General features: G+C 40.4%; 1 protein-coding gene across 2 annotated transcripts in view; it reads right to left on the bottom strand.

The window, feature by feature from the left end:
- Positions 1-8,352: 8,352 nt before the first annotated feature.
- Positions 8,353-25,280, bottom strand: part of LOC139941989 (probable methyltransferase TARBP1) — a 32,559-nt gene continuing 15,631 nt past the window's right edge. The window contains exons 13-28 of one of the 2 annotated variants that reach the window (XM_071938652.1): positions 24,524-24,696; positions 22,727-22,955; positions 21,924-22,106; positions 20,092-20,288; positions 19,683-19,757; positions 18,914-19,037; positions 17,926-18,039; positions 17,262-17,411; positions 16,178-16,264; positions 15,479-15,666; positions 14,693-14,774; positions 13,704-13,899; positions 12,960-13,142; positions 11,950-12,074; positions 10,973-11,109; positions 8,353-9,988 (exon numbers count right to left, since the gene is read on the bottom strand). In XM_071938652.1, coding sequence (XP_071794753.1) covers positions 9,823-9,988; positions 10,973-11,109; positions 11,950-12,074; positions 12,960-13,142; positions 13,704-13,899; positions 14,693-14,774; positions 15,479-15,666; positions 16,178-16,264; positions 17,262-17,411; positions 17,926-18,039; positions 18,914-19,037; positions 19,683-19,757; positions 20,092-20,288; positions 21,924-22,106; positions 22,727-22,955; positions 24,524-24,696 — 2,409 coding nt within the window. In that variant the 3' untranslated portion in view covers positions 8,353-9,822. Of the gene's footprint in view, positions 9,989-10,423; positions 10,502-10,972; positions 11,110-11,949; positions 12,075-12,959; positions 13,143-13,703; positions 13,900-14,692; positions 14,775-15,478; positions 15,667-16,177; positions 16,265-17,261; positions 17,412-17,925; positions 18,040-18,913; positions 19,038-19,682; positions 19,758-20,091; positions 20,289-21,923; positions 22,107-22,726; positions 22,956-24,523; positions 24,697-25,280 lie in introns of those variants that run through there. The other variant, XM_071938659.1, reaches the window with a different exon arrangement.

Raw genomic sequence — 25,280 nt, 5'->3', positions numbered from 1 at the left:
ATAAAGTGAAGAATGCCTAGAATCATGACGCTCCACATGAACTGTTGGGCAAAAGTTGATAAGATGCAGTTTGGTGGATGCCACACTTCTGTCTAAAGGAATGACAATCTTCTGCACGAGGGAATGATTTCTCCCCCCCCCAAAAAAAAAAAAACATGTTTCGTTTTGGTTATTGAAAGAATATGCTAATTCAAACCTTCTTTACACTGACTTCTCGGTCATGGGATAGAATGATCAGGGGAGGAGTCCTTTTTGTTTGCTGAGACAACAGCTCCAGCGTTGCATTCACCACACCATCACGACCCTGACGAATGACAACCTGCAAAAAACGGTCAAGAAAATATCTTTATAAGGGGATAACAGAATATGTATATTTGGTTTGCGGTAACACCATGTGTTTATCTACTTGAGTTTGTTCTGGCTACATGTATATATTCTAATACTGTGGAGCAGATTTTAAAAACATTTTGGGTAAACTTCTGTTCTGGAAGGAACTGTTCAGCTATAATTAACTGCAATACCACGGAGTGAGATCTTATTTGGTCGCAACGTTTTAACTAGCCTGCTCTAGTCATCATCAGGTGATTACAAAAATAAAAAAATAAGTTTCACCTCATCACATTGGGCAAGCTTGTTGGTCTTGTGGTTTAAAAAGACATCTAGAGCCAATTTCTTTCTCAGCAGAGAACACTGCTTTTGGCTTAGGGTGGATGTTCCTCTTTTGAATTGTGCATTACTTCAAACCTCCATATTACTTCTCTGTCATGGGATGGTAGGATCAGGGGAGGGGTACATCTTTTGCTGAGACGACAGCTCCAGCGTTGCATTCAGCACACCATGACTACACTGAGGAATGACAGCCTGCAAGGTAACTAACAAGAAAATATATTCATTAGGTGATTACAGACAACAAATAAGTTTCACCTCATCACATTGGACACGACGTATTGAACACGACGTCACGCGGCTCAAATATCTGACCTACACGATGGCGTCTGTGCGTGTGCGTGCGCGTTTGCGTGCGTGTGCCGAAGAAATCAAACCGGGAATGTTGCGTGCTGCGTGCTCGATGATGTACGTGTTTGGACGTGCATATGGTTTGCCCTACAAGATGGCGACTTTTTATAGCAAAAAGGGGTTATTCAATACGGTCTATAAAGACATCTTGAGCAAATTTCTCTCTCACCAAACAACATTGCTTTTGACCTTATAAGCGGATGGTTCTCTTTTGATAATGTTGATTAATTCAAACCTTCATATTACTTCTCTGTCATGGGATGCTAGGATCAGGGGAGGGGTACATCTTTTGCTGAGACAACAGCTCCAGCGTTGCATTCACCACACCATGACTACTGGCTACACTGAGGGATGACAGCCTGCAAGGTAACTAACAGGTTAAAAGAAAGTTTTTCAAGGTTATTTCTAAGTGAATTATTTTTAACCTCATCATACTTGGTATAAAAATTCTTTTCAAATCACTGGGCAAGCTTGTTGGTCTAGTGGTGAAGAAATCTCTACCTGATTATGGCTTTGCTACCTATAAAAAATGCTTGTTGCTAAGTGCAGTTTTTCTGTTCTCATTACAGTGCTGTATTTTGCTTCATCATACAACGATGTTGAGTTAAAAAAATTAAGAGTACAATAAAACGACACTCAGTTTGTTGACCCTACTATACTTTAGTTTCCAACACTCAATCCATGCTGAGTAACATGTACAATATGTCATGGCTCTTGAACTTGAAAAGTCTCATTATCCATACGACTATCTGGAAATCACGGATCAGGAAATAATCCTATTATAGGTCAGACCCGATACGTCACAGAGGTAATTGCCCCCATATTGCCTGTAGTCATTGCCTTGGTGCCCCTTGAACTGTTCCACCAAAGGCAATTATTTGCAGTTTGCTAAGGACATGAACTCCCTAATTGGTATTGTTGTCTTTTAAAACTGATGTCACACAGCCAGATAGTTTCTAACTGATCACTCAATTTCACTGGCACCAACCTCTTTGTATACAATGAATGGATACCCGACACCATGTTGAAAACAGCCCCCATCTTCCAAAACCAACCAATACGAGTTTTGCAGGGTGCCTGAACTGCCTCAATCCTCAAAAGTTAACGGATCTGAGTTGTGAAGGATGCCTTCTGTCAATGCTCCAAAATCATCCAAGTCGATCCCCAAGAGTTGAGTTTGAAAAACTTAAAGGAAGTTTTGAGTTTTAAATCTCATCTTTTCATTCTTCAAACTGATATTTATTTCCATACTTCATGAGAACCCATCTTCTGTTAAAGTCTATTTCACTCCACTGCAGCAACAAAGCCTGTTCACCAAGTCCCCACTCACTCTGTCCGGCGCTGTCTGTTGCCAAGCAATTCCCTGATATGTACTTAGTTCATCTCTCCATCTTCTGTTTTGTCCCCCTCTTTTTCTTGTACATTTTCTCAGATTCCAGTTGGTTATTTTGCATGCCCTGTTGTGATGACTTCTTACAAGGTGACCTGCCCATCTCCACTTCTTAGATTTAATAAGATCCTGCAGTCTTGACTTCTTTTTTCTGTCCTCATTTCTCACCCTGTCCTTCGTTACTCCAAGCATTATTCTTTTCATAGCCCTCTCTGTCACCCTAGTTTCTCAAGTTGTTTAGAAAGGACAAGTGTGATGCACTGATCGAATAGCTGCCTTCATCATGTTCATGGCCAAACTTTACCCATCCTATCTGGATTCTTCTCTTTACTTCCTCTCCCGTTGAAAGTGATTCTCTTTCCAAGATAGATGTACATGTAGTAGTCCACTGTATCTTTCCTGAACAGCTATTTTGAAGTTTTGCTACTCATCATGACCTTTGTTTTCTTGATGTCCATGTTGAGGCCCAACTTAATACTTTAATCAGCAAGCTCTCCAGCTAGTCCCTGGAGTTCCTCTGGGTGTGACTGAAAATGAAGATACCATCAGCAAATCTGGGATGTGTGAGATGTTCTGTCAGAACCCTTTATCAGTCCAGTAAATATTCTTAAAAACTTCTTCCAGGGCGCTCTTAAGAGCGTTGGTGACACTGGATCACCTTGTCTGACACTCCTTACTATCAGAACTGAGCCAGTGATAGTATCGTCCAGTTGACTCTTGCAGTCGCCTCTTTAATGTGTATACTAGCATTGATGATTTGTACGGACTTCCAATCAGTACTTTGCGTTCGGGATGGTTGGTTCTCACAAGATGAGGCAGGAGGCCTTTGCTCAGGTTTGTTTGTACACAGGGTGAGAGAGGAAGCTTTTCCTATGGTTGATTCTACAGGATGAGGGAGGGAGCCTTTCCTAGGGTTGGTTCCATCAAGATGGGGGAAGGAGGCTTTTACTTTGGTTGGTTCCTAAAATACAAGGTTTCCACAAGACGGGGGGGGGGGGTTGGTTCCCAAAATATGAGGGAGGAAACCTTTCTTTTGGGTTGTTCTCACAAGATGAAGGACGAAGCCTTTGTTTGGGTTGGTAAACACAACACGACAGAAGGAGCCTTTTTTTTGGTGAATTCGTTCCAACGAGATGGGGAAGACTTTCCTTGAGCTGGTTTCCACAAGAAGAGGGGAGGTGGGGTGGGCTTTCCGGGGTTGTATTCAAAATATGAGGGAGAATGCCTTTCCTGGGTTGTTTCATTGAAGATGGAGGAGGCGTCTCCCAAAGTTGGTTGCCTTTCTTGACTTGGTTCCATCAAGATGATAGAGGTGGCTTTTTCTTGGGTTGGAATGGTTCAGACTAGTTGGGGGGGGGCTTTCCTTGGAATTGTTCCAACAAGACGAGGGGGGCTTTACTTGGGATGGTTCCGACAAGACGAGGAGAAGGGGGGGGGCTGCTTTCCTTGGGATGGTTCCGACAAGAAGATGGGGCATGGGGCTTTCCTTGGGATGGTTCGGACAAGATGAGGGGGGGGGGGGGCTTTCCCTGGCATGGTTGTCACAAGATGGGTAAGGAGTTGGTTGGTTCCTACAAGATGAGAGTGGAGTCCTTTTTTAGGTTGGCATGGTTCCCTCTGGATGGGGGGAGCGATTTTCTTGGCTTGATTCCTACAGGATGAGGAGGAGATATTTTCAGTGGGAATTTGTCCTGACAAGAAGAGGGTGGGGGCGCCACTAGATGGGGGAGGGCGATTTTCTTGGCTTGATTTCTACAGGATGAGGAGGAGATATTTTCAGCGGGAATTTGTCCTGACAAGAAGAGGGTGGGGCGAGTCCTTGGGGTGGTTCCCACAACATGAGGCTGGAGGCCTGTCCTTGGAATGGATCTTGCGAACTGAGGTAGGAAACCTTAATGAAAACACTTCTTGGGGTTGGCTATTAGGGCCGGGTGGTTTTCTTTAAGATGGAGGAGGCCTCTCCCCAAGTTGGTTCCATCAAGATGACAGAGGTGGCCTTTCCTTAGGTCGGCATGGTTACCACTAGAAGGGGGGGGGGCTTTCCTTTGCATGGTTCCGACAAGACGAGGGGTATGGTTCTAACAAGATGAAGAAGGAGTTGCCTTTGCTTGGGTTGGTTCCCACAAGATGAGCAGGGAGGGACTTTACTTGAGATGGTTTCGACAAGATGAGAGGGGGGGGGGGGGGCGGCGGCTTTCCTTGGGATGGTTCCGACAAGACGAGGGGGGAGGGAGCTTTCCTTGGAATGGTTGCCACTAGATGAGGGAGGAGACCTTTCATTGGGTTCACTGATTGGGTTGGATCATGCAAAATGAGGTAAATGCACATGTAGAAAACCTTTACTTGTGTTGGTTACTAAAAAAAAATTTACTTCTTGGGTTGGCTACTTTAGGGCAAGATGAGGGAGGTGGCCTTTCCTTGGGTTGGTTCCGACAAGACGAGGGGGGAGGGGGCGCTTTCCTTGGGGTGGTTCCCACAACATGAGGCTGGAGGCCTTCCCTTGGGTTGGACCCTGCTAAATGAGGTTGGAAACCTTTACTTTTCGTTTCCCTCTTCTTCTTTTATTCAATGTCTGTACCAAAGTGAACATCGAATGTAATTACATTGCTAATTCAGTGACTTCAAGCTAATGATGGTGTCGTCATTAGTTCCAGAATGAGTCCCTGCTCGCCAATTTGGTGGCCTTAAGTAAGGGCAGTCATGAATGATGTGGTTGATGGTTTGCGGTCTGCTACACTGACACAAATTTGAGCTGGTAACTCCAATGCTATTAGAGGAACAAGGCGTTACAGCCCCAATATGATTGAGTTGGAACCCAGGCCCCATGAGGAAGAATTCACTCACTGCCTAGTTCATCCATGGCGGTGTCATCTTGAACGTTGTTACACTCTCTTGAAAAAAAGCCTCACACTCTTTGTCCAAGTAGCCATGACGACTTCCTCTTGGAATGTTCTATTAACAGCAGCTTGAAGGAGCATGTAAAAGTGTTGTTATAATTACTTCTATCTCAGGGGCTGTTAGGTCTCTAACCAGACGATCAGTGGCTCTTGAGAAACATGTCAAGTTGGCTTTCTGGCAATCCCATTATTTACTGTTGATCTTAATCCGAGCGTCACTGGTGACAACGACAGGGCAGTGTCCATACCTTGGGTCAGGATTGTGAAATGTGCGCTGTTGATGGTTTGCGGTCTGCCACACTGACACAGATTTGAGCTGGGAGCTCGGATGCTAACAGAGGAACGAGGCGTTACGACCCAGAGTTGGACCCAGGCCTAGCAAGGAAGATTCACTCACTGCCTAGTTCATCTGCGGCGGTGTCATCTTGAATGTTGTTACACTCTTGAAAAAACCTCACACTCTTTGTCCCAGTATGGATGATGACTTCCTCTTGGAATGTTCTACTAAGCGGCTTGAAGGAGCATGACTGTTAAAGTCTGGTTTCCAGCTTTATTCACATCTGTATCTGGGGCTGGTAGGTCCTTAACAAGACAATCAGTGGTTTTGAAAATGCCAGGGCTGTGGCTAGATCTTTAGAAAGGGCTGAGAAATCTAAGTCAACATTGGCTAGCCTGGCTGTACACATCACGACATGTCTTGTGAGGATTTTGTGAGGATGGGAGTAGAAAGCTGTAGAAAGTTGTAGAAAGTTGGAGCGTCCTTAGGGTCAAATACTTAGTGGAGTTTGTTGAGTTTAAGCCCAGTTGGGGACGAATGCGCCCTCATTGTTGGTGTCTGGGTATCCCCACTCCATGTTTCTCCTTAATCACTCAGTACAGACAAAGGTTGTGGAAGAGATAACTTGTAGCGATTGGAAGTAGACAGGTGCTGCAGGTGGTTAGTTGATTTTGATGACGAACCACTGATGAGTCGGAGCATGGTCGGAGAAACTCAAGGGATTTTTCAGGAGACTAGCTGAAGTACCCTCTTTGACGCTGGTGGCACTTCCATGTCTCTGTTAGGGGAGAGGCAGATCAGGTCAAAACCCTCAACTTTGAGCTCCTCTTCTTGCTTGATGCGAGTCCCTTGCAGTAGGATTATGTTGATGGCATTTAGTTTTGACAATTTGCTTGATATCATCATGCTTAGCTTGAGTGAGGCCTTCGACGTTACATGTGCGTTGAAGGATACAGACTTTGGTATTCGTATAGCTACATGTTTGACTGGTTCAATGTTCGCATTGTTCAATGTTCACACAACATTTTTGTACTTTGGAGATTTCAAGTTTACTTCGGCGAAACTTGGACGGAGCTTACCATGGCCACCACAGACAGGTACTAAACAGCTTGACCCAAGCTTAAGTGGGTATCCAAATTTGATATAATTACCTACTATAAATACAAGGTATTTTAATTGACTGCTTAATTGGTAATAGTCAAAGACCAGTGTCCTCGTTTGGTTTACAGCATCCAAACATTTGCATAAAAATACCAAACCTATAATAAAAATGAGATCCCTTTTTGTTTAGAAAATGAGTGAAAAAGTGGTGGCGTGATACGGAACTTAGGTTCTCCCACAGTAGATCTAGAAATTATAGATTTTTCATGAATTTAACACTTTTACTTTCTTTATAGTTCAGAATCAAAGTAGCTGTTCCTCATTGCATATAATGGGCAAAAAAACTCCTGTTCATAGAACAAGGTTCTTGTATTATTAAAATAGGTGAACGAAACTCGAATATGGTCCGACCGATTTCTATCTCGATTTATAGCTTATTTGACCTGACAAAACTTAAAAAAAATAAAGTAGCAGTTGGATAAAGCATTTCCAATATTCATTTATACGTCCTTGAGACAATACCGCCGAAAGAAAAAACTTACATGTTCATAAGAATTGTCTAACTAACCAAACAATTTTCAACTCGGTCCATGGCGTCCGAGTACAAAGGCAAAAAACCATGTGCGAATTTTAAACTTAGCGCTTGTGCCGAAAACACCCCAAATTTCTCCAAAATATACGAGTGAAAATCCTTTTTAACACTTTAAATCATAAGACAAGAAACTTCTTAACTCACCATTCCTCATTTTGTAGTAGTTTACCCTCGAAACTCCGCTGAAAACCAGACTTTTTCAAGAGTAAAAAAAAAGTCATGAACACTTTTCACAGGCATCCATTTTGCTATTGAAATAATGGCCTGCTGTGTCACGTGTCCCAGGTACGCACCCTGCCCCCCCCCCCAGAGGTCACGACATCCAGGGTTCTTATTTGCATAAGCTTGACCTTTCTCTTTGGCTAAACTTATTAACATACATATCGAGATAAAATGGGTGGTTTCTCAATGGAAGAGACTAATTAAAGGGTTGATCAGAAATCGCATGTTGGTTTGAACAGCGGGATTCTTATAATTGATTGACCAATTAATTTTTCTGAAGAGAACAACACCCCTTGAAGAGAATGGAAGAAACTATAAAACAGTGACCAGATATCCACTGGTCACTGTTTTAAAGTTTCCCCCATTCTCTTCAAGGGGTATTTTCCAGAGGCAAGGAGAATCAATAATACCCATCCGATAATTAGCACACCTTATGTGTGACTGGTAAGTAGGGGACATTGTTTTAAAGAGGGGGTAAAGAGAAATTAATAGATCATAATTATTTTAGGGTTTTCATTTTGCAAAGCCACAAAAAAAAATACCAAATAGTCTTCTTTTTGTAATCAAATATTATTTAATTTATTTGTACAAAATAATTTTTCACAAGGGCTCAATAATTTCATCTTTCACAAAATAATAGATGTCATCTTTCCCTCGTTTAAAAACTTGTGATAATCTTAGTGGTGTAATCACCAGTTATCCCCGCCCCCATTTAACCCAGCCAAGCACAGCCAACCCGTCTCTGCCAGTCCCCCATAGCCCCGCCCACCCACATTATGCATGTGGTATTTGGTATTTTGTTCATCTTGCTGATGAGCAAAAGAACACCAGTGCCAAATGTCAATACTGCTTAAATAACTGCTTAGCAAAAATTAGCAGGATACTAGCTACACATAGTACATGTGAGATGGTAATTTGGCTGGTAACTTTATTTTGGAAAGCATAATTTGTTTGTACTTAGCTACTTGTAGACTACTGACTCAAATCAAACCCAAACGACTCAATTTTTAACATCATATTATTTTTATGATTATGCTTTCCATTGTTATTTTCCAGGAAAAATATAACATAGTTTTCATTATTTTTGAGTGAATTCATGAAAGAGTCGAAGAAATGAATAAAGCAAACAATCAAATATTAGTCATTCAATAACATGATTTAATGTAGCAGTTTTGTCTGATTTAAAAAAAACCAAAAAAACGATACAAGCAAAAGGTTTATAACAAAATTTGGGATGTAAGCATTTGTAGTAAATTTCTGTTCATCTTTAAGAAGTTAACTGCACGTTCTTTAAGTAATTTGAGGTATTAAACAAAACAAATGATCTGAAACATGGTTTTGGAAATAGGATTGATTATACAGAGGTCAAATTGATTAACTTTAAAAAATACTGCACTTACATCTTGACAACTGCAGTACATATTGATGAAGTGTACATGTATCAAACTTTCATATATTTTTAGAAGCATTTTCAATATTTATACAGCATTTGCATGAATCTTTTTCTTGAATACAGGCCAGTTAGTACTCTGGGCTCAAATCTGTGATGTTGATCCATTGTAATAATCCTTTTAAAGGCGCTGTACATGTTTGGTAATTACTTGAAATACATTTTTAGCATAAAAAGTGAAGTAACTGAAGTTTTTGAGAAAGAGGTGATTTCTGACTAAAACATTTGAATCTAAGAGACGACTTCAGGCCTTTCTCAGACATCTGAAAGCACACACATTTGTGATTTTTCTGTCATTAAATTCTTGCAAATTTGATGACCAATTGAGCCCAAATTTGTAATCTTATCCATTAAATATGGGATACACCAAGGTCTTTGAAAATTAATGTAGGTATACACTGCTTTTTAATTTGATTTGGACTTTTAAAAATTACACTACAATTAATTTGTCACTCTGTGGTCACTCTTTGATTGTTTTGTGGTCACTCGGTGGTCATTTAAGCTAGAGTAGTTTATGTCTTGAGTACTCAAGTATGAGATTGAGTGGCATGTCACTGTGCAGTTACTCAGTGGTCACTCAGTGGTTACTCTTTGGTCACTCGGTGGTTATTTGAGCCAGTAGTCTCTGTCTTGAATACTCCAGTATGAGATTGAGTGACATGTCACTCAATGGTCACTCAGTATACTCAGTGGTCACACAGTGGTCATTTTAGCCAGAAGTCTTTGTCTTGAGTACCTCAGTAAGAGATTGAGTGACAAGTCACTTAGTGAAAACTCAAGGGTCACTCATTGGTCATTTTAGTACAGAGTAGACTTTGCTTTGAGTACTGAGTCAAGTTACGCAGTGATTACACTGTGGTCACTCGATGGTCGTTGTCACTGGGTGGTCATTTGAGCCAGTAGTCTTTGTCTTGTGTACTCCCATATGAGTAAAGCACCACTGACATGTACATTGAGAGATCGAATCACTCCTTGTTGCGGAATCTCAACACATACATCTAGTAGTTGAATTAACTCCACTGGGATACCCATTCTCTCTTGCCTGGAAAGAAAACAACATGAAACAAAGATTATTTTAGTTATTTGGGTTTAGTTATTGGCCTGATGTTTTGACCCTAGCAGAGTCTTTCTCGAAGGCTAAATGAGAACGAAACAAACACAAAACTTTTTTTTTTTTTTTGTGTGTGCCAGAGGACTCAGGAAAGTAATGAGTATACAGTGCTATTCACACATCGGTGTATGGGTAAAAAACCAAAAATTAATATTCTTTATCCCTGATGCAAATTTAACATCTATTATAAACATAAAACAGGTACACTGGTGTAACAAAGGCAGTCAAGTGCAAATGAGCTAGAGGCAAGTGGATTTTAAACTGCTACAATACTGCCTAAATCTCACTATCCCATTCCCCCTACTGCCCTTTTAGAAACCATGGCTTCGGCCTCAGGCTAGCTTGGCACCAGAGTTGTTTTAACAATCTTGCCTGCTTTGCATACATGTAGGTGCTCAGGGCTTCAGATGAGAGAACGGAGTCTCTGACGAATCTTAAGCCATGCTGTGGATTTGAAAAGGGCCTATATCAGTTCTGTGCTCCAGCATAAGATAACAACTTTGTTGGAAGGGGCGAGGGATTGGGAGGGTATGTTTAGTGTCTAGCGACCCACCTATTTTGGCCAGGTTTATAGATTCAAATTTCTGCCTGGCTGTATTTGATACTTGAGTAATTCACTCATTGGTAGTCATAACATCTATCAGGTTTCATCAGGCTTGTGAGCTACAGTGATTAAGTTCACTCATGAGGCATCCTTGGTTTCATTAGCAGAAAAATATTATAAAGCACAGAGAATTCCACGGTAAGAAAATTGGACCCAGCCCTAGAATTGTAAAGGTAGTGGGTTTGTATTCTACCCGAGTAACATGCCTGTGATTTTGTTGACAGGACTCTTGAAAGCACTGACTATACAGTGCTAAACACACATTGGTGTAAAGTGAAAAAATACATTCTACTTTGACACGTTCAACTTACCCGAGTAATAAAAGAGTGCGTTGAGGGAAGTTGTATTGAGTGAGACACTTGCTTCTCGCAGTCTGTTCAACCCCGACTAGAGTATAACCCTGATGCCTCATTGATTGGAGGTAGGGAGCTAGATCACTCACAGGAACCTGGGCATTAAAGGGAAGATATACGTTAATCACGCTTCAATTCAATGGCAATAACAAACTATTGGTTCGAAGCCCACAGCAACTTTCAATAGTAATAAAGCATTTTGAGAAAAATTTCACTTTGAAGTATTGTGGTTATGTAAGCTATGTAAGTTTGTATGCCCCCAAAACTTTAATCTAACTTTTCTAAGATTGTCTAATACTATTAGGGATTCGCTCTGGAATTTGGGCTACATCTCAAAAGTTCAAACGAAATTTTTATATGTTAGTTTAATTGTACCAAAAACCAAAGGTACATTCTGCCTTAAATAGAATGTTAGCCAGACTGATTGTTAAGAAGGCAAAGTAATGGAAAAAGAATCCAACACTCATCAACAATATAGATCAGTTGAATTTGTTGTCCACCTTCACTCCAATGCAAACATGACCACCGGTCATTTGTTGTCTACATACAAAGAGGTTAGGTACACTTCAAATGGCCCAAATATGAGGGACTTAAGAAAACAAAGATGTTAAGCCAAAGTGCCAAATGGCCGGAACATACTGGACTTAAGAAAACAAACATATAAAGGTGCCAAAGTGCCAACGGCCTAAATATGCAGGAATTAAGAAAACAAAAGATCAATGCCAAAGTGCCAAAGGACCCAAATTCGAAGAAATTAATCAATCAAAGATATAAAGCAATGACACAAGACGAGAACAATCTATAATAATTATTTCTTAAACTGTAACAATTTGTAACCAACGTTTAGGTGAGACACAGAGATTCTACATACACTCGCCCACTACAATTAACACTTTTAAAACTTTCTCTTCTAAATGCCCGTTGATCACACTCACCTCAATCATAGGCAGCCATTTTTCTGCAGTCACGCTGACGCTTTTGAAGTTTTTGTCTTCTGTAGCACGCAGACTGCTGACAACAAACGTCGAAACCCCAAAGATTTGACTCGTACGACACAACCCTGCATACACAAACAAGCATTTAAAGGCACTGGACACTATTGGTAATTACTCAAAATAATTGTAAGCATACAAACTTACTTGGTAACGAGCAATGGATAGCTGTTGGTAGTATAAAACATTGTGAGGAACGGCTCCCTCTGAGTAACGTAGCATTGAGAAAGAGGTATTTTATCATTCAAATATTAAGACTTCAGGCCTGATGCGTTTTCTTATGCATCTGAAAGCACACACCTTGCAAGAAGGGTGTTTCTTTTTTTCTCTTGCAACTCCGTGTTTTCTTTTTTCTCTTGCAACTCCGATGACCAATTGAGTCAAAAGTTTCCCAGATTTGTTATTTTATGCATACATGTATGTTGGGATACACTAAGTGAGAATACTGGTCTGTGACAATTACCAAATGTGTCCAGTGTCTTTAAGTCTGTATGTTTGTTCTCAAAGCTGACAATGTCAAACTTGCATAGAGCAATCCTCAAAATGAAAAAAATTAATTGTTTTTAAAAGCAGTTTTTCCGTAAATTTGTCGAGTATTAGTAAGAAATCACACTACACTCCTTTGCAAATTTCATTTTATTTCATTTATTCTGATTGTAAAGCCAAGGACTCTTATAAAAGTGAACTTAACCACCTTAAGAGAACTTTCACACTAAAACTCGGCATTCAACTTTCCAATAATCTCTAAAGCCCGGTTCATACTTCCTGCGAAGCGAATTTGACGTGAGATTTGACGTCAAAACTCTGTTTTCGCTACAAATTCGCAAGAGAGTTGAGCACAGCTCAACTGCTGCAAATTATTTGTTGAGAATTTGCGACGTCAACATTTGCTTCGCATTCGCATTCACACAAAGTATGAACCGGGATTTATGCTATAATATAAGAGTACCTACCTCCTAGATTGGGTGCTTTATTAACGAGTGACGCCACAAGAACCAGGCTACCTCCAGATGACCTATCATGACCTTCTGACCTCAGGTCATCAAATCCAGGTATGCTCATTGACTGCCATGGAATCATCTTCTTCTGTATATCTGATTCCTCGCCTGTTTCAGCCTGGTCCAATGAAATTCCACCTGAGAGATGAGAGGTGTCAAACATTGTCTGTAACTCTGGGCCCACTTTCATAAAGCTGTTGAGCAGAAAATATTGCTTAGCAAATTTCTTTGCTAGCCTAAAAATGAGTGGGACTACCTCCCGCCCCGCACATTTAATTACAGGACAATTCTTTTCAGAGCTACATGTCCCCGAAAGCAAAAATCTACCCCGCGGTAGTTACCCTTACACCGATGTGTGAAAGCAATATATACTCAGATTTTTCCCCCCAAGTTCTGTGAAAAAAAAACACAGACTTTTACTCAGATGGGATTCGAACCAACGACCTTTGCCATTCTAGAGCAGATGTTTTACTAACTAGACCAGCGACTTTGCCCGGTTGCTGGAGGCAGTTCGAATCCTATATTTTAGCAGCAAAGTAATTATAATCACATGGTGTACTGCAAGCCTTATGTACATTAGTCTCTTGCTATGCAATGCCTTAAAACCTACACAAAGTAAAACAAATCGTGCATCTGTCCCAACTTTCAAATACACTGTAAACACAATAGTTGCGTAGTCTATTGGCTTTATACACATACCCGATGGCCCCTTCACAGATCGTGCCAATAGGTACTGTTGTTGAATCTGAGACTCAGGTGGATTGTACAGGGGTAGTACAGGATGAGAGTCCACATCATTCCTCCAGAGTGACGGACACTCTTTCTCAAAAGACTCTGCTTCTAGGAGTTCATCAACAGCTATGGAGCTCAGGTAGGGCAGGAGGTTGAAAATTGTCTGGAAACAAAGTTAACAAAACTAAGATATGATTTTGAGTTGAGAAAAACTGAACTTGACCAGAGTGGCAGAGCCTGTGATGGGCATCTCAAAGCGCTCAGTATTTTCCTACAAGGTATGTGGAGCTTATGTATTTGTTGAGGCACATTCCTTTAAATTGCACCATAATATAATGGTTTACAAGGTGCTGTGACGCAATATGCATGCCAATCAAACCAGGAACACCGGGGTGAACCCCTTCCCTTTATCATCAGCGCACTCGGTTCTTTTAAATGCATTACACAACACACTGGACCTACGGCTTTACGTCCCATCCAAAAGACGAAGCAATAACAGTTCAGAGTCATGCTTGAGGACACAAGTGTCACAACCGGGACTCGGACCCACACCCCATTCATCAAAAATGCAAGAGCTTGAGTTTGGTGCATTTAACCACTCGGCAACGACACACCACAAAATAAAATTTGGCCATGGTTGTTTGATAACTCAACGTTACGATCAGTATGCTCTAGTCGACTTCAGGAGAATATCATGTCAGCTTTGGGAATGAGGATGGTGATACCCATACATTTAATTAATGACCAGAGGCCAATTTCATAAAGCCTGTAAGCATAAATCTTTGCTAAACACAGAAACATCCTGCTTAACAGAATATGTTTACCAGCCTAATTTCCACATGGTGTACATTGTTGCAACTGGTGCCCCACTCATTCTTTCTAAGCAGTATTTTCTGATCAACAGTTTTATGAAATTGGGCCCCAGAGTGGAATATTGGTTGGTTACATCGACATACCTGTATGGTGTAATCTTGACACGGGTTTACTTTGAAGAGAAAGAAGTTGCTGTCCATCTTTTGATGTGAAGACACGCTGGGACTGATGTAAACAAGAAAAGAAAAAAAATTGTATTATTTAAACACATTCGCAACAAAAGTTTAAGTATCATACAAGGTCAATGAGGTCACGTAGGCCACTGTGTCACCGAGGCTATCCTGCACTAAATTGGGACTTAGTCACTGCCATCCACTCTTCTCTATCTAGTATTAGGCTTTGAGTGACATCAGTCACTTGTGTCCTTGAGCAAGGCACTTAACCATAATTGCTTCGTAAAAAGTTGGGAAGGTAGTGCATTCTGCTCTCTAGCCAGACTCTTGGTGGATGACACCCATGCCTACATCCTTATGGACTATGATGGGGGTAACCCCGTTTCCTTGCCAGACGAGCTAAGGGACACACCTGATCTGTCTACATTCAAACACAACCTCAAGACTCATCTGTTCAATCTGTCAGCTTGCTAGCGCCCAGCGCCTTCTGTGCGCCTTATAAATTGTATGTTGTTATTATTGTTATTATTATTACTATTATTGTTACTATTATTATTATTCATCATACGAGTAGGTGGCAGCATACCCCTGGTGAAAGATAATTTGGGTCGATAGCCCAAATCTGCTTAAGAGTAGCTGCTAACCTTGCAGTGGCCGTTCGGGACTTGTAATTTGGGCGATATCTCATTAGAAAAGTAAAGTAATAAAGAAGTGTAAGCAGTCTATGAAGGAGACAGAGTGATAGAACTTCCTTACTTGAAATCATGAAGGTATTCCATACAAGCCAGTAATGCTGGGAATGACGCCATGGCGCCCTGCAGCCCATCCCTGGTACAATCCTGCCATAGCTTCTTGACGCATAACTGCCCTGTATGTCTGATGGATGATGTCTGAACCAAAGCACGGGGTAATAGCACTGGGAAAGCTCGCTTGTAAAAGGACTCCTAGACAAACAAAAAGGATTTGGGTTGAGTAATTTGTTTTTTCTTTTCAATCCTTTTGATCCTATGTATCTTTAAAGGCACTAGCCACTTTTGGTAATTACTCAAGATAGTTATTTACGTAAAATACTTACTTGGTAACGACCAACGGAGAGCTGTTAGTAGTACAAATTATTGTGAGTAACATAATTTTTGAGAGAAAAGGTAATTTCTCACTAAAATATTTGAGTCTGAGAAAGACTTAGGGCCCTGAAGCCTTTCCCGGGCATATGGAAAAGCACACACATTTGTGCACCAAGGGTGTTTTTTCTTTTATTACTTGCTTACATCTTCGATGAATAATTTTCATAGATTTGTTATTTGTGCATATGTTGAACCAAGTGAGAATACTGGTCTTTGACAATTACCAAAGGTGTCCAGTGCCTTTAACATGATGAAGAAATTATAAAATATTTAAAAAATCTAATAGTGAATAAAATCTCTCCCTACATGATCAGAAAGCATTTGTACATACCTTGTGTTTGAGATCCGGTTGTACTACACCAAGATGTGCAATGAGAATCAGCAATGGGCAAATGTTACTCTCTGAAGTATCTCTTAGCTAGATACATAAAAAAACATAATATAATTATAATGAATAATATATGAGAAGCCCCCATCAATCGAGTCGAGGCCATACACCATCTTGAGCCTAAGCTTTTCAATTGGATAGGAGTATTTGGCTAGCCGCAACTCCTCTCTCCCCGAGATGGGTGGTTTGAAATCATGAGTTACCTTCTTCTCACACTAAAAAAAAAGAAAAGAAAAAGGGGTGCCTTCCAAGGTTAACGAGCCCCTCCTGCACAGGTTTAGAATCGGAAGCCACTATATTTTTTGTACGTCGTGGCTTAGTGGTTTAGAGCACCGGACTCAAGCTCTGGTGTCCCTGAATAGTGTGGGTTCAAGTCCCAGACATGACACCCGTGTCCTTAAACAAGACACTTTACCATGATGCTTCATCCTTCAAATGGGACGTTAAGCCATTGGTCCTGTGTGGTGTGTAAAACATGTAAAAGAACCCAGTGCACATTTCGCAAAGAGAAGGGGTTTGCCCTGGTACTCCTGATTAGATTGGCTGCATACATGTATTGCACCACAGCAACTTGTAAACTATCTAAAAGAGGTACATGTATCATAATTCAAAACATACCTTGCAGGAAAAATACTGAATGTTGAAGCACCTTGAGCTTCAATGAGTGACCAATATGAGCGCTTTATAAGAAGCCAATTGTATTATTATTTTGTTTTGTTTTTTTGTTTGTTTGAATGATCTTCCCATCAAGGGAACTCGGCAAACTCCCATAAGGGACATAAACACCAAGCTGGCAACAACCAATCTCTCTCACAAACTCTCTCTCTCTTAACGTCTATGATTATGAATTACACAAATCAAGAAATTGTGATTAGGTAGCTAGACGACAATATTTATTCTAGTCATTGTGCAATCAGCAGTTAGCTGGGGGAATCGAACCCACAACCTTGTGATTGCAAGTCCTGCAGTCTAACCACTTGACCACGGTCATTGACCACTTTATTATTGTTTTTGTTTGTTTATTTACCTGGTGTACTTGATCCCACACCATCTCCTGTAGGTTAGGATGACATAGTAATACTCTAATAGCCACCCATACCATGAGATGACGTACTGAGGATTGCTTCTCCTTCACTGCTGATGTTAAGACATTATCCAAGAGCTCACTGGCATACTCCTGAAAAAAAAACCACAATAACATACAATAATATTCCTACAGTATATATTGTGGTAACACCATGTGTGTATCTACTTGATAGGTAGATTATGTTCTTTTGAGAACTTGTCTTGCTTTATATTCTACTCCCGTGGAGTAGAATATCGGAATTTGGGAGACTTTTCAGTTATGAAAAGAACTGTCCTGCTTTTAACCACTACCTGGGCGGAAGGTAGGAAAATCGGCCGGGACTACTATTTTTGCTGAAGTGGATCGAGGGGACTTCTCGTTATTAACTTCACTGCCGCGGTGTGAGTACTTAAATGGCCTCAACGTTTTGCCTAGCTTGATCTAGTCATCGTCAAGAGACTACAGCAATCACAATCACAGAAAAAGAGCAAAACTGCTGAATGTGTGCAACCTTGTACAATGTTTTAAGTTTTCTTTTGTACAAAAATGACTAATAAACCCTAGTTAATGATTCAGTTTTTGAAAAAATATTGTTTCCACTGGTGAGAACCAAATTGTCCTTTACCTTTTGTATGTATGGTGCAAGAAGCAATAGAGTCTGCCATAGTCTTACATTCTCTCGATGTAATAGAGAGTTCATTGCATAACCTCTTCTTGTTGTAGTCTTCATCTCAAGGAACTAAACAACAAAGAGAATCACATTATATGGGTTAAGAGGCATGGTGAGTCTGCCATAGTCTAACATTCTCTCGATGTAACAGAGAGTTCATTGCATAACCTCTTCATCTCAAGGAACTAAACAACAAACAATATTCAATATGTTAAGTTTGCATTGGGGATAAAGAATGTTTTTTTTTTTTTTTTTTAACCATAAACCGATGTGCGTTATCACTGTATACTCAGTACTTTCTCGAGTAAGTTCACAGGGATGTTCACGAGCTTTGTGAAAAGAATCACAGGCATTCACTCAGGTGGAATTCGAACCCACAGCCCTTGCAATTCTCGAGCAGTGTCTCACCAACAAACAGATTCAAATTATATGGGTTTCGAGGCAATGCATGGTGAGGTTTAATGTATATTCAGTTAGCAATAACCCCATGTATACAATATCAACAATACTAAGAGTAAATTGTTCTTGCAAATTTGTCTTGCTATTTATTATACTGCCACGCAGTAGATTTTATAATTCTTGGTCCACAAAGGTGAAAGACAGGGAATGAAACAGCAAAGACAAGTTGACCCCAATCTCGTTATGTGCCAACAATATTGATGTAATAAAAGTGTAACTGCAAAAAGTCTAAAAGCTAATGTGAAGAATTGTGTTTAAAAAAAACCAAAGAGTGATTCATAAGTCATTTGGGGCAACAGTAATGCCATATTTTTTCAGGAGAAATTTTAGAGCAAACGACTGCCTGTTGACGGGACAAAAAGCGCCTTACGCTTTCCGATCCGGCACCCAACCATTATGCCCTTAGGAACTCGATGAGATGTTGGCTTACTGGGTATAAATTTCCACAAGTTGAGGAGTCTCATTGCCTGATGTAGTTACATACCTTCTTAACTAATCCTTGTACAAAATCAGTAATGAGTTGACAGCACTCCGACGTCTTTGTTCTTGCAACTGTCAGCAAGAAATTCAGCAAAATGACCCGTCTATGACCAGGCCTTTGTTCCATACTGTAAAACGTAAAGGGAAGCATTTTACATGACAGGAAAAGATGAGATAGTAATGTTTTTACAAATGAGTTAAATCAAATAACGGTGCAGACATGAAATTAGACGGAGGCCATGTTGAATGGTCAGACAGTAGGAGGGTTGACTTTGTACTTTGCACACACATTTATCAATGAATGGTCAGACAGGTAGTTGACTGTGTACTTAGTACATGAATTCATAATTGAACGGTTGGACAGTAGGAGGGTTGACCTTGTACTTAGTACACACATTTATCATTGAATGATCAGACAGTAGGAGGGTTGACTTAGTACAGGCGTTCATCATTGAATGATCAGACAGTAAGAGAGTTGACTTATTACACACTTTCATCATTTAATGGTCAGACAGTAGGAGGGTTGACTTGGTACATGCATTCATCATAGAATAATCAGACAGTAGGACAGCTGACCTTGTACACGCATTCATGGTTAAATGGTAAGGAGGGTTGACTGCGTACTTTTTAAAAGAAATATCCATGAACGGTCAGACAGTAGGAGGGTTGACCGTGTACATGTATTCACCATTGAATGGTCACACAGTAGGAGGGTTAACTATGGATACTATCAACACCTGTCAGTGAGATTAAAACATAACTTCCCACTTTACCTTATAGAGAGTTCTTTCCTGACAGACTGCAGCTGATCCAATGTGATCAAGAAGACACTAGTATCCTGCTGTAGCCTGCAATCAACGTCAACAAACTCTGCCGTGTCTTAAATTGTACTTTCAGATTTGTCAACATTGAAAATGATTCATTTAAAAACAATGGACACTATTGGTAATTGTCTTCTCACTCGGTGCATCTCAACATTTGCGTAAAATAACAAACCTGTGAACATTTGGACTCAATTGGTCATGGAAGTTGCAAGAGGGTAATGCAACAAAAAACACCCTTGTTGCACAATTGTGTATGCTTTCAGATGCCTGACAAAAGGCTACAGAATATTTTGCCAGGTAGATTACGTTCTATGGTCTTGCTTTTTATTCTACTACCACGGAATAGATTCTGACTTACCTGGTATCCTTGCTAACCCTGGTTCCCATCACACACACCTCCAATAACTGATTGATATGATTAGACACAGCTCGCAGAGTGGATGTCATTCTGGGCTTAGTTCTCATCTGATTTAACCACTGGTTGCAAAGATGCTTTATGAAGATTGAGATGATCATTGGTTTGCCTTCTCCTAGAGTCAGTATGCTGCTAAACATCTACACAGGAATTATAGGAAAAACAAAAAGGTCCTAGGTTCAAATTCCACTCTAGTCAATCGTTATCAGATGCTTTATGAAGATTGAGATGATCATTGGTTTGCCTTCTCCTAGAGTCAGTATGCTGCTAAACATCTAATTAAAGGAACAAACAAAGGATAGCTGAGTTGGTAGAGCCCAGGCACATAAACCATAATGTCTTGGGTTCAAATCTCACTCTAGTCAGTCTCTATTAGATGCTTTATGAAGATTGAGATGATCATGGGTTTGCCTTCTCCTAGAGTCAGTATGCTGCTAAACATCTACACAGGAATTATAGGAAAAACAAAAAGGTCCTAGGTTCAAATTCCACTCTAGTCAATCGTTATCAGATGCTTTATGAAGATTGAGATGATCATTGGTTTGCCTTCTCCTAGAGTCAGTATGCTGCTAAACATCTAATTAAAGGAACAAACAAAGGATAGCTGAGTTGGTAGAGCCCAGGCACATAAACCGTAATGTCTTGGGTTCAAATCTCACTCTAGTCAATCTCTATTAGATGCTTTATGAAGATTGAAATGATTATGGGTTTGCCTTCTTCTTGTGTTACTATGCGGCTGATCACCCATACAGGAATTATAGAAAAACCAAAAAGGTCCTAGGTTCAAACCCCGCTCTAGTAAATCTTTATTGAATGCTTTATGAAGATTGAGATGATCATTGGTTGGCCTTCTCTTAGTGTCAGAATGCTGCTAAACATCTATACAGGAATTATAGGGGGAAAAGGGATAGCTGAGTTGGTAGAGCCTTGGCACATAAACCCGAAGGTTGCAGGTTCAAATCCTGCTCTGGTCAACACAACAAGATAGGTCAGTTGGCAGAGCACTGGCTAGTAAACCAAGGGGGTCTTAGGTGCAAACCCTGCTCTAGTCAATCTGTACTGGATGCTTATTGAAAATTGAGATGATCATTGGTTTGCCTTCTCCTAGAGTCAGAATGCTGCTAAACACAACAAGATAGGTTAGTTGGTAGAGCACTGGCTAGTAAAACCATAGGTCTTAGGTTCAAAGCCAAACTAACTCCTAGACCAAGGAGCCATTCCAAACCCTGCCTGGTGCATGTTTCCCTCCATCCTACAATATAGACTGTTTTAAGAGGAATATCAATTCCTACCTTCAGCTCCCCCCCCCCCCCCCCGAGTTATTTTTCACGTTTAATCATTTTTCCTCTTGTAGCCTCATACCAAGAGTGGCTTTTAGCCTTGTTTGTGGAGAACTTAATAATAATAATAATAATAATAATAATAATAATAATAATAATAATAATAATAATAATAATTATCAGTTTTTATATAGCGCTTTACACGTCCAAAGGGCATCTGAAAGGGCTTCCAACATTATTACCCCCGGTCACTGTGCCTTAATTCATTCCTTAAACCATCTCAGCTCCCTGGGGAGTATACAGCCTATATAACAAACATGTGCTACTAAGCTGAATCAATCACAAGAACCATCTCTGCCCTCACAGGTACCCATTTACCTGGGTGGAGAGAAGCAAATTATAGTAAAGTGTCTTGCTGAGGGACACAAGTGTCACTCGACCACGACACCGCCCACAACTTGCATAAATGTTTTAAACCTGAAAATCTGAATTTACCTTTTCAACAGCATCATGCGTCTTGGGGTCTGCGGAACCCAGGAAGCAATGTTGGAAGATCAACTCGATCACAGCAGAATAAAGAATCCAGAATTTCTGTGCTTTACCTCTCCATTCATCCTGTAGAGATGACCAGGCTGCGTCGATGACATCTAGGCAGAGTGGTGTAGACTCATCAATCACCTCGGTAGTAGAGATACAAGTAAGATCAGTTTATTGTTTATCCATTAGACACAGGAATCTTTGTTTGCATCTTGTAATATTGCGGACAATACTGTTAGTAAGCCACTGTATTGTCTGTGGAACGACATTGACGACCAAATCAAAGATCAGCCTACTGTGGGTCATTTTAAAGCCATATTCAAAAGAGCACTAATAATAATAATAATAATAATAATAATTGTTTTTTTATTATTTCGCTTTCCACACCCAAGGGCTTCTCAAAGCTCCAACTCCCCTGGTCACTGGGCCATATAATGCATCCCATCTCAGCTCCCTAGGGGTAGAGAGAAGTAATTATATTTAAGTGTCTTGCTCAAGGACACAAGTGTCACGACCAGGATTCAAACCCACACTCTGCCTAACAGAAACACCAGAGCTTGAGCTTAGTGCTTTTGTTCGCTCGGCCACGACCTCACTCATTATGTGACTTAGCTGTCTCTCCTGACTTATTGCTGCTTTTAATATATGTTCAGTTCATTCAGTTTTTATATATTTTTTTAAAGGGGCCCCTAATAAAGTACAAAATTAACAAACAAAAATGTGTATAGAGTTAATTACACAGTTTTCATCAGCATAATTACCTTACTAACGAGCAGCTTAGCACACTGAAGTAATGGAACCGCATCAGGACCTTTGACTAACGACAAATCTCTCAAACATGCAGCCAAGATGGTCTCATGAGGCTGGGCACCAGGGAAAGACAGACTACCAGCATGGTCTCTTCGTAGTAAGACACTAATACACTGCCATCTTGTGCATAGTAGAAGGCTAGATATCTTACGTGTTGTGGTTGTATCTCCACTACCAAGGCTGTGGAGTTCAATTAAGGACATTTACTTTTTATTTTGTTTCGTTTATTAAAGGAACATTACAGAATTGGTTTGTGCTAACAAAACAGTTGCTGGCAGTGTAAGCACTTTAAGTAATCCACCATATGCATAAACTGACAAACCTGCTTTGAGATCAATCAGCCGTCTTGGTCACAAGAGAATAGTGAAAGACCGATTAAAAATTTTGCATTGCATCCATGCCAAACTAAAAATGAATAAAACGCTCACTGAGCGATGAACTCTAAACGCAAAGTTAGATTATTTATTTCTCATCAAATATGACATTTCAGACAGAAATATTTCAAGAGATGTTTTCAACTCTCATCATCACGAGACAGTGTAAGTTTTATGTAAATCTGTGATCTTCAGATTTTTGTTTCTTACCAACTCTGTAACGTTCCTTTAACTCTGGTTGTGAAAACATGCAAGGACTCTAAAGAAAGTTTTTTAATCACTGTACTAGCCAAGAACCCATGGAGATGGAGAGAAGACAATGACGGAAGTTTCAGTTTTAGATGTGGGAGGAAAAACCCAGAGAATTATTCCAGGGAAAACCTAAGCAGTCAGTGATTGAAAACCCTATCTCCACAGAGCTCCTGATTGGATTTGAATTGGGGTTCAAGAGGTGGAAAACTACACAAGGGTAAAGCCCGGTTCATACTTCCTGCGAATGCGAAACGAATGTTGACGTCACAAATTCGCAACGAAATTTGCACTGAGTTGAGTTGTGGGCAACGTCAAATTCACGTCAAATTCGCTTCGCATTCGCATTTGCAGGAAGCATGAACCGGGCTTAACTGACTGGGTAAATTTTAAAATTATTTAGGGTTGAACAAAACAAAAATTGACATGACCTAATAATGGATACAATGTTTGATATTTTCCAATTAGTGCGTAACGTAAGTTCTATTTTTTGGAGACACAAATCAAACTCAGTTTCTAAAATCCTTTCGGTGCCAGAGGAATGCCATCGTTCTGTTGAAGATGCGCTGGGTATAGACAACATCCGAGAATGGTCGGGCTGTGATACCACCAATCTCAAAGCAACAGTACTGAAAATACGAGCTTAGTGAGCGGTACCAGTGATTCAAACAGGGGTGCATCTAAAGACAGTGGACACTATTGTCAATTGTCAAAGACTAGCCTTCACAGTTGGTGTATCTCAACATATGCATAAAATAACAAACCTGTAAAAATTTCAGCTCAATCGGTCATCAAAGTTGCGAGATAATAATGAAAGAAAAAACACCCTTGTCACACGAAGTTGTGTGCGTTTAGATGGTTGATTTCGAGACCTCAAGTTCTAAATCTGAGGTCTCGAAATAAAATTCGTGGAAAATTACTTTTTTCTCGAAAACTACGTTACTTCAGAGGGAGCCGTTTCTCACAATGTTTTATACCATCAACCTCTCCCCATTACTCGTCACCAAGTGAGGTTTTATGCTAATAATTATTTTGAGTAATTACAAATAGTGTCCACTGCCTTTAATGGAGGAGACCAAATGCCTATGTCTACTAGAGAGAACTAAACAGCTTTGTTTTACTCACCTGGTCTCTGAGTCAGCCTTTATGGTGGTGACTTTATCAGCTTCAACTGTAACCAATGGCAATAGTTTATCCCATGGTAACACTAGAGAATCAGTCACTGATGATGACTGCAGTAACCAGAGTAACAAACTACAAGACACATAAGTCTGGAAACAGCTCAACTTTGCATCTCTCTGCAAAAAAAAAGAAGGGAAAATAGCAAGGAGTTTTACCTCAAGTCCCCTTCTTTTGATGATAAGTGTACTGAGTTATTTTACATGCATTAAAACACACAGACTAATGTCTCCACCGAAGGACCAAGGAGAAAGTAATTTTGGTTAAGTGTCTTGCTCAAGGACACAAGTGCCATGACTTTGAAAACACCAGGGCCCAATTTCATGACTCTGCTTACGGCCGAATTCTGTGCTTACGATCACAATTCCCCGCTTACTTGGAATTTCTGCGCTAGCCTTGTAAGCGTAGAATGTCTAGTAACGTGCAGTACGCACGCACGCGCAGATGCCAAAATTCGCCACTAACCCATGAAATAGGCTTGCCGTAAGCACTGAATTCCCTGCTTCCGTAAGCGCCGATTCTGTGCTTACGGTAAGCAGATCCATGAAATTGGGCCCAGAACTTGGGTCTAGTGCACTAAACAAGGGTTGGACTTTGACAGGCATTTGACACAAAGGGTTTGTGGATTTCAGACATGCTTTTTAACTCCTATTCTTCTTTGAAGCCTATAGCCCTTTTCATACTATCTCTTATCGCCAAGAAA

Source organism: Asterias amurensis, chromosome 1, assembly GCF_032118995.1.
Source record: "Asterias amurensis chromosome 1, ASM3211899v1".
In the NCBI taxonomy this organism is placed as follows: domain Eukaryota; kingdom Metazoa; phylum Echinodermata; class Asteroidea; order Forcipulatida; family Asteriidae; genus Asterias; species Asterias amurensis.
The sequence above is the reverse complement of the archived record's forward strand: the minus strand, read 5'-3'. Positions and strand labels throughout refer to the sequence as shown.